The sequence below is a fragment of the Clupea harengus genome, unplaced genomic scaffold (assembly GCF_900700415.2).
Source record: "Clupea harengus unplaced genomic scaffold, Ch_v2.0.2, whole genome shotgun sequence".
Lineage (NCBI taxonomy): Eukaryota > Metazoa > Chordata > Actinopteri > Clupeiformes > Clupeidae > Clupea > Clupea harengus.
This window is the reverse complement of record NW_024879569.1, coordinates 19,346-32,279: the sequence shown is the minus strand read 5'-3', so window position 1 is coordinate 32,279 and position 12,934 is coordinate 19,346. Positions and strand designations below refer to the sequence as shown.

Below are 12,934 nucleotides of genomic sequence, written 5' to 3'. Positions count from 1 at the left end.
TATAGATGCATTTTTGGATTATTTTGTCTCATTGATAGCCCATGACTTGCATATACAGAAGTAATAGTGGGATAATGTCTTCATCGGCAACACCATCTATATTTTCCCTTCATACATGCACATTTCAAAGCAAATGCTGTACTGCACCACTTTTGTATAGTTGGTAACAAGGCTGCAAACAAACAAAACAAAGCAGAAAACTGAATAAAGTTTCAGCAAAAATCTGTAGCCTTAGCTGTGGTACTGTCACGGAACGAACAGACTCCGAGATAGGAATACTTTTAACAGAGTTTATTGCAGACAGAGACAGCCAGGGACACACAGGACAGACAACAGGTTGTAGACACAGAGATGCTGAGGGGTTAATTCTCGAGAACACAGTCACAACCCTCGTGGCTCGTAGCACTGCTGGGAACTGAGGGAACTGAGGAAAACACCGCTGCGGCAAACAAAACACGAGTCACACTTGGCAAGGTACTAACTAAACAAGAACTAAGATAAGCAAAACGGGAACTAAGGCGATAAACGTAACTGACACTAACTATGACGGGAGAGTAAGTAATCTTCATGAAAGTCAGGCTGCGGGAAATCCAAGGTTGTGAATCCGTTGAAGTGCGATACCAGACACTGCGTGAAGGGAGAGTGAGGTATATGTAGAGGCTGTGACAGGTGTGGGTGATTAGGAACCAGGTGAGTGCAAACGCGGTGCAGGTGTATGTGCTTGGGTGATTGGGGATCTGAATGCAACTGATGAGCTTGCAGCTGGGAGAGTTACGGAGCATTCACACGCTTCTGTTGGAATGCGTTGCGCCAACGGATGGTGGAGGAGGAGTCTGGCGCATGGGGTTCTGTTGATACCAGAGACGTTATAGTGAGATTGACAGGTCAACAAACCAATCACGCCACTAGCAAGCTGCTTACCTTGTAAGCAGTAGCATGCTAACATTAGGTAGGGTGCTCACACACCTCGCAAATCCTATCAGACGTATTTTTCAGTTACAATAAAGGGGTTTTTACATTGTACAGTGTCTATTTCTCGGGAACTTTTAAAAAATCTAAGCAAAACAAAGTCAAACAAACAACTTTTGGGTACAAATATGACCATCTACGGAGTTTGGTCGCCATCTTTTTTTTTTTTGAGCTTGCCGCTTTTTAGACGTGAGCATATACGGGATCTGATTGGCTAGCGCCAGTGCTGTCAGTTATGCATGAAAGGCAATTTGATTGGCTGACGCATGCATTGCCTCTCGAAAAGTTGAACATTCTTCAACTCTTGCTGCAAGCAAAGCATGAAACGCAACGCACGGGAACCCAACGGAGCCATAATTCAGTTCGGCAAAGGATGACGTCACCCCATTCAAAGTGAATGGAGATCCGTCAACCCTGACGGATCAACGCATTCCAACGGAAGCGTGTGAATGCTCTGTTAGTGAGCTGAAGGAGGCGTGGCCAGAGGGGAGCTCTGCAGGAACCTGACAGGTACGGCTTTAAATTGATTTTACTCAAAGTAATTCCTCTGTCACTTCAAACTGGTTGTTAACCCCGTGGACAAAAATCGCGACATAAGAATTATCATTTATGTCGGTGCTCTCGTCCAAAGCTATAATGACCGCCGGACTATACATTATCCCACTTATTATTCGGTTACTTGCCAAAAGGATAGAACACATTCCTCAAAAATACCTCTTTTTAATGATTTTGTCGCCATTTCGTGACTTCCGCTAAGAAAAATAGTTCTTCACGCAAATAGAACTTTAAAGTTTCAGGTGTTACAAAGCAACCCATTACTTGCTGACTTGCAGATGTTAAATGACTGGACTACTTGCAGAATGATATGAAAGATGTGAATTACAAGCACAAAACCCATTGCCAATGATATCAAGTGGCGGGCCGCATAAAATCGATTGGCAGGCCGGATCTGGCCCGCGGGCCGGGAGTTTGAGACCCCTGATGTAGACCACTCCTTTTCTTATTTAGCATATCGGTAGCAACATCTTTATTTTTGAGACAAGACAACAGTTTGTTACAAAAGACAAAATAACTACATTTTAACTCCATCAACCATTTTCTACTGGCGTTGTTGTGTTCATACCTGATTTTTGCCAATTTTGCGAAAACCTATTAATGAATGTGTTAAATGCTAGCACTACAAACTTCCGAAGAATACATTTATGTTTATATATGTGCTTTTGATAGAAAAATGAAATCAAAAGAAGTATGTACTGGATGAATATAAAGGCATATTAATGGGTTATCTCACCCTCACCCTCAAAAAAACACAGGCACGTTAAGCAGCAGATCTACTTCATAGTACCTGGTACGCAGGCATTTTACACAAGAGAGACAGAAAGCAGAGAGAGAGAGAGCACACTGGTTTAATGGCTTGTCATTGTTGGCATCTGGTGGTTGCTGGCTAGCTAATTCAATAAGGCAAGACTTGAAGGCTATGGATACGAGAAGCTTTTTCAAAAACAAAAAAGATGAAGGCAACAAGGTATATCTTGCAGGTCAAAGTCGACCCAGGCAGCACTATTTAGAGACCCATTTAAACTTTAAAGGCAGACGTAGTGTTTTCTGATATTCAAACAGTATGATGGTCACATGAAATATCATTTCTATGTATAAGAACCTCATAACTGTTTTCAATGGGTAACCTATGGCAATGTCCGTGTCAGTGTGACAAAGCATAAAAGTGTTTTCATGTGGACAAGCAGAGTGGTATACCGGATGGACTAATGTTCATGTGAGTCAGACAGACAGACGATGGGCCCTGCATGCTATGGGCCGTCTTTAGGCTCAAACTTTTACATTTACATTTAGTCATTTAGCAGACGCTTTTATCCAAAGCGACTTACATATGTGCGACTTACAATGTATACACATTTTACATTTTTACACTGATGGCACACTGCACATCAGGAACAATTAGGGGTTCAGTGTCTTGCTCAAGGACGCTTCGACAGGGAATCGAACTAGCAATCTTCTGACAACTAAACAACTTCTCTACCTCCTGTACCACTGTCGCCCCCAAACTGAGTAAAAATGGTGCATTCAGGTTAGATTATTTTAGGAGAACTTTATCTTGTATTTGTCTTCATTGTAAAGGTTTGTAGTTCCCTGTTTGTTTTCATCATTGAGCTGTGGCTATACTTTTAACCGGATCGCCTAATAACGTAATGCTAAGCTTAATCAATGATAAAGGCTATTTGCTCATACATGATGCATCATATCTTTCTGAGCCCAGGTGGTCCCCCATGTTTAGCTGTAGGAGCCCTTTTTATCTGTTCTCTTCTGCCCTTTAGACAGCCTGAGTCCACCACGGTCATAACCAATAACTTAACCCTCCTATTATGTTTGGGGTCAATTTGTCTCTAAATAAATTATTGGCATAGTTTTTTTTGCTTCATATTTAATGACTTTTCCTAATCTAATGGGGAGAACTGGGTAAACACAAAATTAACATGATGATATGTTTTCAATGTCCTGTACACATGCTTTACGCATAGGTGTTGTTTGGGGTCAATTTGACCCCAGGCTGTTTTAATTGTATAAAATATATAAGAAATATAAACTTTTTTTTTATCACATTGTTACTATTCTTGATTACAGAAATAGTTTTCTATTCCATATGTTATAGATAACAACAATATGTACTTAGAAATAATATGAAGCCATAAAACACCAGAAGGATATCTCTTTCCAATTTTAAGTCAATCAGTGAGATTTGATGGTGATCTGCATATTTCTCCATAGTAGCGTAACATGTATTCTGGATGTATAAGGGGGGTGGGTGGGGGTATTGTTTTATTTTTAAGGGCTATTTAGGTAGTCAACAAACAAACCTAAAGTACCTGACACATAAACTTGAGTAAAAAAAAATATTATAATCATTTTTTGGAGGTTTAAATTGCTGGGGTCAAATTGAACCCAAGCATAATAGATGTGGGTAAAATTTGAACATAATAGGAGGGTTAAGACTACAGTACAAACATATATTTATACAGCAGTAAATAAACACAATTAATAGGAACAGTACAAACGACAAGATGTGTACATACGTATATCTATAATTTGAAATGTGAAATGTCAATTTTGTGAATGTTCAGAGATATGTGGGATTTTTCTCATGAAATGTTTTACTAATGCGAATGTAACATGTGTGACTTTAATTCATTTAAACAAACTAGAAATAAAGATGGAAATGTGCTATAAGATCAGATACCACTTTATTAAGCCCCAGGGGGAGGAATGTGGGTGTTACAACAGCATGGATGAATACAGTACTCTATGAATACAGTAGGTAGCAATAACACTTTTGAAATACATTAGGTTTATGCAAAATGCTTGCATAACTCCTAGTCAATCAAATTAGGCAGTTATTTAATGTATTTATGTTTAATGAAGCATGGATTTAAATGTCATCTTTTACATTGGAGTTATATGATCAATTTGGATGGAAAATGTACATGTAATTGAAATGCATAAGTTTCAACTTTTCGGGCCTAAGTATTTTTTTTAGTCATTGATTCAAATTTTTTTGCTGTTGCTGCTGCTGCTGCTTCTACTTTTATTTGTATTGCTACTGCTGCTGCTGCTACTGCTGCTGTTATCGCTGCTCCTGCTCCTCCTGCTGCTGTTGCTGCTGCTAGTGCTGCTTCTACTACTTCTACTCCATTTGCTCCTCCTGCTACTGCTGCTCCTCCTGCTACTGTTGCTGCTGCTGCTGCTCCTGCTGCTGATGTTCCTCCACCAATGACTAAAGCCACCCAATCAACATTTTTCCTAAATTGTCTCTCTCTTATTTTTCTCTGTGCCTCATTGTACATCTCACTGGTGTAGTTTTCTCCCCCATTCTCCTTCACCATGGCCTCAATTTTCTTCTTTAGCTCTCTGACCTGAGTGCTGTCTTTACTCTTATTGTTGAAGACGTGATATCCACCCCCACAATGTTTAATAAGAGATGTGAGATCAGGACCTGCATACTGCAGATAAGCCTCCACTGATACCCTCTTCAGCAACTCATCCCCACGAGTGAAGAGCAGTATAGTGTACTTCAGTGCCCCCTCACCAAAGTTATTCTGGATCCACCTCACAGCATCCCTCTCCTCCTTTGTGTGCCTCATATCTAATCTCATCACCAGCAGGAAGGCATGAGGCCCAGGGAGAGACATCTCAACACACTTCTCTATCTCACCCTTCAGCTCGTCCATAGGCATTTCTGTATCACACAATCCTGGTGTATCAATCACTGAAATGTGTCTACCATCTACTACAGTATGTTGATTACCGCAGGTTTTAGTCAGAGAAATCCATGAGGGCTCCGATTTAAACACTTTCCTCCCCAGGATGGTGTTTGCTGTGGCACTCTTTCCAGAACCAGTTTTCCCCAGCAGCACGATCCTTAGAGGACACACTGTGGAGGAAACAGTGAAAACTAAGTAAATGTAGAAAAAGACAGGATCTATCAGAATCAGAATCAGGTTTTATTTGCCAAGTAAGTTTGCACAAACAAGGAATTTGTCTTGGTACAGTGGCTAGTGTGCTTATACATATTACACAAAATATACATCACAACCCAAAACAATACAACAGTGCAAAACAATACAACAGTGCAATGGTCTACACTGCAAAAAATCAGCCTTCAAAAGCAAGACAAAAAAGTAAGAAAATTGGGCATATATCACTTAAAATAAGCTAAATTATCTGCCAACAGAACAGGAAGATTTGACTTACCAAGAGTTTGTAAAACAAGTTAAAATATCTAGCCTCAAAGAACCCACATATATCTTAAAACTAGTGTGGCCAGACTAAAAATAAGTACATTTGTCAAAATATTTAAGAATAATTTTCTCAATATGTAGAAAAAGGTGCTTATATTCAGCAAATGTTAGCACCATCATTTTGAAATGAGTCTACATACTAGGCAATGTATCTTGAAATCAGTAAAGCTACTCTAAAAGAAGTGCCTTTGCCTAAATACAAAAAAATGTAAGAATTATTTTCTCGAAACGTAGAAAAATGTGCTTATATTCAGCAAATGCTAGCACCATCATCTTGATATAAGGCTATACCTATGTTAGGCAATTTATCTTCAAATCAGTAAAGCTACACTAAAAACAAGTACATTTGCCTACCGTAAGAATTGTTCCTTATCGCAGTTCACTGCGATATAACAGTATGGTACATGACGTCAGTCATGGGGTACAAATCGAAGCATTTATCTATTCACGCCTGAAAGGCCACGAGATCTGTCAGCGCGCGCTCCTGGCCCCGCCTGCCAGGAGTACTATAATATCATTACGCGCCCTCAGATCTGCCTCTTTTGAAACTTCGCAAGACGGAGTGAACATCTCCGAGCATATCTCAAACGCTCTACCACAGTTAAAAGAGTTTTGTGTGCTTTTCGCTCTCTACGGGTCGGTGAGTTATCCGGGTTCCTTAACCCTCACTAGCTCAGGGTGCTACAAAATTCATTGGCTCAACTTCATTTTGAAAGTAGTGGCTGCTATCCTGGCTGCCTGGCTGGTTAAGTCTCTGACTAGCCTGCTAGCTTGCTAACAACGTGTTCGTTGCAGATAGTGTGCTTGTGTTTTAACATTCTTCTCTACTTTCAGATTGAAAAAAAGATGGCCAGACACTACCCCGACTGCGGTCACGTCCGTCCCAAGGGCGACCGCCACCGTCGGTGAGTGACCTGCCTAGGCAGGGACCACGCAGAGGGCACGCTTTCGGGCAAAGCCTGACAAAGTCTGTTCCATCTGTGCTAGCCTCCCGCTAGCTAAGGCTGCCAGGCGCCTTGCGTTCTGGAAGCGCAAGGACGCCGAGGAGACTGCACTGGTTCCATCCGGGGCTGACGCCCCCGTAGGAATGAGTGCGTGTTCAGCCTTGGACTTGGTGAGCGTGAGCAGTCGCCTTGCAGCGGCAGCTCCGCCCCCGGGTCTCTCCCCGTCTCCGCCGCCTATCAGCCCTGGGGCTGCGGGCAGCGAGGCTGAGGAGCTTCAACCAAGCGGTGTCCAGCCTGAACTCGAGCTGGACATCAGCCTGGATGATGATAGTCTGCTAGACTTCTCCGATGAGCACAGCTCAAACACTGAAGCAATGCAGACGAGCCATGACGTTAGGATGCGGGTGGAGACACCTCCTACCTCGTCTCGGCTCCTGGGCCAGCAACTCCACGAGGTTGCGCTGAGAGCAGCCAGCTGCCGCGGGCTCCCTCTCCCTCCCTCTCCCAGCGTGCGGTCCTCGCTGCTAGATGGGGAGTTTTATGCTGGCTCCGCCGCGTCAGTTCCCAGCTGCATCCCCTTTTTCGAGGAGGTGCACGAGGAACTGCAGGCGACATGGGCGATACCCTACTCGGGCCGAGCCCCGGTGCCGGGGTTCGCGCCCTACATGCAGCTCCACATGGCTAAGGAGAGGGGCTACCTCTCCTTTCCTCAGGTGGAGGATGCAGTAGCGGGCTACCTCTCGCCCGCCTCCCCCACAATACGTTTCGGCCAGAAGCCTCTCCTGCCCATGCGGGTGGGCAGACACCAGGCTCAGCTGGCAGAGAAGTCCTACTTGGCTGCAGGGCAGGCTGCCTGCACGACCAATACGGCTGCATTGCTACAGCGCTACCAGGCAAAGCTCCTGACTGAGCTTGCCTTGTTGCTGAGGGAAGATCACCCGTCTGTGGCAGAACTCCGTCGGGCGACGGATCTGTCGCTCAGACTAACTCGGTGCACGTCACAGGCACTGGGGAGGGTGATGGTTGCCGCGGTGGCTACCCAGAGGTCTCTGTGGCTATCACTGGCTAGGCTGTCAGACAGAGAAAAAGCACCACTCCTCGACGCCCCGGTCTCTGTCCAGGGCGCCTTCAGGGAGGCAGTGGTCACAATGGCTGCCAAGTTCGAAGAACAGCAGAAGAGCAGAGAGGTATTGCAGGATTGGATTCCTCGCTCTAGTGGCACGGGTGAGACGTCCTCCTCAGGACACACCACACCCGCACCGGGCCGGAAGAGAAGCGGGTTCCGCTCGCCAGCGCCTCCAGCAAAGGTGTCCACCGGGCGAGGCTGGCAGAGACAACCCTTCCGCCCTCCAGCGCAGCCTGCAGCACAGCGACCAGCTGCGCGCCCTGCCCAGGGCACAGCCCAGGCTCCGCGGCAGCACTCCGCTCGCCGCGGGCGAGGCAGAGGGAGACCTCAGGCTTCCTGATCGTGACAGGGGGGAGCGGTGGAGTCCACACCGCCTCCACAGAAATCAGCCCGTCGCTCACATGTGGAAATCATGTCCAGCACGGTAAGCAGGTTTTCACAAGCACCACAATCATATGTCCTAACTCCTGTCCCAGATGGCGCAGTGCCCAGGCATGCTTGTGCAACTCCCCCCGCGATGCACACAGTGCAATCGCACCCCCACATTTTTTTCAAAAACATGAGGGGGCAGCCCCAGATCTCGTCTCCCTCCCTAGGCGGAGTGGGTGTAGATCTAGGCTTAGACTCATTGACCATGAGCGGGTTAGTCCCCGACAAATTCAACTCAAAGCACAACCTCCCTGGTTGTGTGGAGAGTTGGCGCACATGCGCAGTGTCACCATGGGTGCTAAAGACGATCACAAGGGGTTACGTGCTGCAATTCGCCCGTTCCCCTCCGCCATTCAGCGGAGTGATACAGTCTGTGGTGCAGCGAGAACAGTCTCACTTCCTACGGGAAGAGATAATCTCCCTGCTCAGAAAGGAGGCAATAGGCAGAGTCCCTCCCGAGGAGAGAAATGCAGGCTTCTACAGCCGTTACTTCCTCGTACCCAAAAGAGACGGGAATTATCGGCCAATATTAGATCTACGTGTGTTAAACAAAGCACTCATGCCGCTACGGTTCAGAATGTTGACCCCACGCAGGCTTGTGCAGTTTATAAGGCCAAACGATTGGTTTATCACGATAGACTTAAAAGACGCTTATTTCCACATTCCGATCCACCACAGACATCGGAGATATCTGAGGTTTGCGTTCGGAGGAATAGCGTACCAATTCAACGCACTCCCATTCGGCCTGTCCCTAGCGCCGAGGGTATTTACAAAGTGCGTAGAGGCAGCCGTCGCCCCATTACGTCTACGCGGCTTACGCGTTTACAATTATTTGGACGACTGGTTAATTGCTTCTCATTCAAAGGCTGCAGCAGTGCAGGACGGCCATCTAGTGGTGGCGCACCTGTATCGACTGGGCTTTGTAATAAACAGAGGAAAAAACTGTCTCTGCCCCAGGCAAGTTACGCATTTTCTGGGTATGATTTTAGACCCCACCTCCATGGAGGTCAGGCTGTCTCAAGAACGGATAAATGCCATCAAAACATGCGTGCGCCAGTTCCGACGGGGACAGTCAGTCTCGTCACTGTGCTGCCAACGCCTGTTAGGAATGATGGCGTCGGCTGCTATAGCGCTCCCGTTGGGGATGTTGCGCATGCGGCCATTCCAAATATGGTACCTGTCTATGAAGCTCAACGCAGTCACAGACAGGCATCGCAGAGTAGTGGTGTCCTCCAGATGCAGGAAAGCCCTGGCGATCTGGAGAACCCCCTGGTTTCTCGCCGCGTCGGGCAGTATGGGCATAGTGTCGCGTCGCGGTGACCACAGACGCTTCCACCAAAGGCTGGGGAGCTGTCTGCGAAGGGAGAGGCGTGAACGGTCTCTGGTCTGTGACAGAGGCCGCGTCTCACATAAATGTGTTAGAGCTGCGAACAGTAGTCCTAGCTCTACAACACTTTCTGCCCAGGCTGAGTGGTCAGCATGTACTAGTGAGGACGGACAACACTGCGACCTTGGCGTATATAAATCGCCAGGGCGGATTGCGCTCCCCGTCACTACACCATTACCTGACCTGAGAACGATGTATATGATAAGTGTGTTCATCGGTGTCTACATGTTTGTTGCACATGAAACACTCCAGGGTGGTTTCCTACAGGCGCGGGATCGCGATCCTTGCCGCCTATGATAAAGGTTACCCTGTTAATATGTTCACCGCCAGCGGCCGTATGAACCTCTATGAGGGCAAAGGCTTCAATAAAGCTGGTGTGTGTAATTGGCTGCCACTGTATTATCACCTGGGAATGTATAGGGTCCCATACTGTTATATCGCAGTGAACTGCGATACGGAACGTCTCGGTTACTTACGTAACCTCGGTTCCTTAAGCAGGAACCAGATATAACAAAGTTGGCGTGTACAGTGTTACCTTGGATTGATTGTCTTGCTCAGTTTTCTTTGCAAGGTTGATCTGTGGTGCGCGATTCAAGATATAGACTCCTGAGGGGGCGGGCTCAGGAGTGCGCGCTGAAAGATCTCGCGGCCTTTCAGGCGTGAATGGATAAATGCTTCGATTTAGGCCCATGACTAGTGTCATGTACCATACTGTTATATCTGGTTCCTGCTTAAGGAACCGAGGTTACGTAAGTAACCGAGACGTTTTCTCAATATCTAGGACAATTTGCTTAAATTTAGCGTTTTTTTTTTTTTTTAAATGCGATTTTTCAAGCTTTTTTGCCTTTAATCAGATAGGACAGTAGAGAGAGACAGGAAGCAAGCTGGAGGGAGAGATTGAGAAATGACGGCAAGTCGGTCTCGTACCCGAACTCTTTCCTGTGTCCCCATCAGACCTAATCATGGTGCAGGGTTGCTGTCGCTTGTGCCACAGCTCCATCCTGTTGAGGATATTGCCATTTGTTTTGGAGAGTTTTGAAGTCAATGCATATGTGCAATTGATCACTGAGATAATAGAGATTGTGCAGATAGCCTTTGCACCTGTTTTTACCATAGCAACTGTGTCTAGGTTGAAGTTACTAATTAAAAATAATTTGAAGCATTGGAAGGAGCTTGTTATGATTTGATCTCTGATGGCAAATTAATCACATAATGCTTTTTAGGTGTAACAGGTTCAGGTTCGAGTCCAGCTTGCGGTCATTTCTCAATCCCTCCCTCCAGCTCGCTTCGTGTCTCTCTCTACTGTACTATCCGATTAAAGGCAAAGAAGCATGAAAAATCGCATTTAAAAAAAGCGGTTTTGTACCCACAATGCCTTATAATTATGGCAATTCTAGTTTCAAGCATTAATGTGCTCAGGACCAGTAATAAAATATCAGTAACAAGTAATAAAACCTTATTAAGATAATTAAGGACTGAAATGCTTGAAGCAAGTGAAATGCTCTAACATAAAAAATGCCCGGTAAGAAGAAATATCTTGTCAGACAAAAAACAAGCATATATTGCCTTGATTTAAGATATTTCATCTTAATAAGATTTCACTTTTTGCAGTGTAACAGTCCAAGAAGTCTAAAAAAAAGTATATACAAGGAGGAATAGTGCAAAGAAGATGAGAGTCCAGAAAGTGCAGGAATAAATAAATACTATACGGTATGAGTATGACGGTTATACAGTAAGGGTGAAATAAATAAATATGGTTGAGGGAGTAATTGTACATTGGTTATTACGATGATCCAGGGTTATTTCACAGTGCCACAATGTGTTAGCTGTTCAGTAAAGAGACGGCGAGAGGGAAGAAACTGTTTTTGTGTCAGAGATCTGTAGCGCCTACCAGAGGGGAGGAGTTGGAATAGATTGTGTCCAGGGTGTGAGGGGTCTGCAGTGATTTTTTCCTGCCCGTTTCCTGACTCTGGAGGTGAACAGGTCTATATCTACATAACCTCCTCCACATACAACACAAGAGGGTATTGGGTTACAGGGTAACAACAGTTACTCTGCTTAATGTTCATATGGTTAGGTAAGAACATATGGAGGTGCTGTCATGAGAAACACTATTCATGGTATAGTCTAATTTAATTTGGAATGGGATAAAGGCAATGCAACATGTTTGGTTCTAGAATTAGTTAGGATCTTACAGATCCAAAACTGTATTGTAATCATCTTCATGTGTACATGATGCTTGATCCAAAGTGTCTAAGCCTGGGAATGATATAATATAACTGTATTTGATATGGGGCAGCATGGAAGGCATTCATTTATCACAAAAGCATGTAACACTGTTATGCCTTTTGTCCACAAGAAACACAAAAGCTGCAGCATTGTGTCTACACAATTATGAAGAGAGTACATTCTTTCATGCACAAAAAAAAATAAATGAATGATTCATGTCATGCACTAAAATGACTGTTTCATTTCATGTAAAAAAGATGAATGTCTCACTGTGTGGACAAAACAAACTCATTTCATAGACAAAAGTAATTCTGACAATGTAATACATGTTATTTTAGACCAGCCCCACTGATTGGCATGGGGTGGTCAAAATAATAGAAACACTTGTCAGCAAAACGCAATACAATTCAATAGCACTACAAACTGCAGCCTCTATAATGAGCGCACAGTTTAATCAACAGCGCTCTAAATTAGTTAAACCAATACAGAATAGTATGGTGTATTAGACTGCACTACTTTCAGCTATAAATACTTGGTCATGTTGTATCCAGCCATTTCTTTCAGCTTTGTTTGTTTTGTCTGTTTTCACAGAACTGCAGAATTGAACAGATCAGGCCTCAATGAACAACTTCAGCATACAGAGATCCTCCACCTGAAGCCTGCCACCTATCTTCCTGCCATCAATAGACACTTGATTTCTCACACCTAAATTAATAATTTAAAAAGAAGCAACACACTATAAAATATTATAGCATTCATTCTTGCAGATTCGATAAACACATCGCAGTGATTGCTGCAGACAACCGAAAGCGTTCACAGACACACACACACTGCATTGGAGCAAATGGAGCTCATGAGCACATACTGTACATCCACATTCTCTTCATAGACTACAGTTCCGCTTTCAACAGAATCCTTCCAAGCAAACAGTGGGAAGGATCATCGGGGCAGAGCTGCCCGACATCTATTCCATCTCCACCTCCCGTTGCCTGCAGCGTTCACATCACATCCTCACTGACCCTTCCCACCCTGCCCATCA

The 12,934-nt window shown here is 44.7% G+C and overlaps 1 protein-coding gene across 1 annotated transcript; it reads right to left on the bottom strand.

The window, feature by feature from the left end:
• Positions 1-362: 362 nt before the first annotated feature.
• LOC122128949 (GTPase IMAP family member 9-like) lies at positions 363-10,666 on the bottom strand. The gene is made up of 3 exons (XM_042704008.1): positions 10,594-10,666; positions 4,751-5,413; positions 363-424 (listed from the first exon to the last, which is right to left on the bottom strand). The coding sequence occupies exons 1-3, from the start codon at positions 10,664-10,666 to the stop codon at positions 363-365; spliced, it is 798 nt and encodes a 265-aa protein (XP_042559942.1).
• Positions 10,667-12,934: the final 2,268 nt, after the last annotated feature.

Coding starts and splice junctions, on each gene's coding strand:
- LOC122128949 (XM_042704008.1), bottom strand. CDS start 10,666: ATGGAGCTGTGGCACAAGCGACAGCAACCCTGCACCATGATTAGGTCT. Junction 5,414..10,593: donor GGACACAGGAAAGAGTTCGG/GTACGAGACCGA, acceptor TTTCCTCCACAG/TGTGTCCTCTAAGGATCGTG. Junction 425..4,750: donor TTGGGTGGCTTTAGTCATTG/GTGGAGGAACAT, acceptor TGTTTTCCTCAG/TTCCCTCAGTTCCCAGCAGT.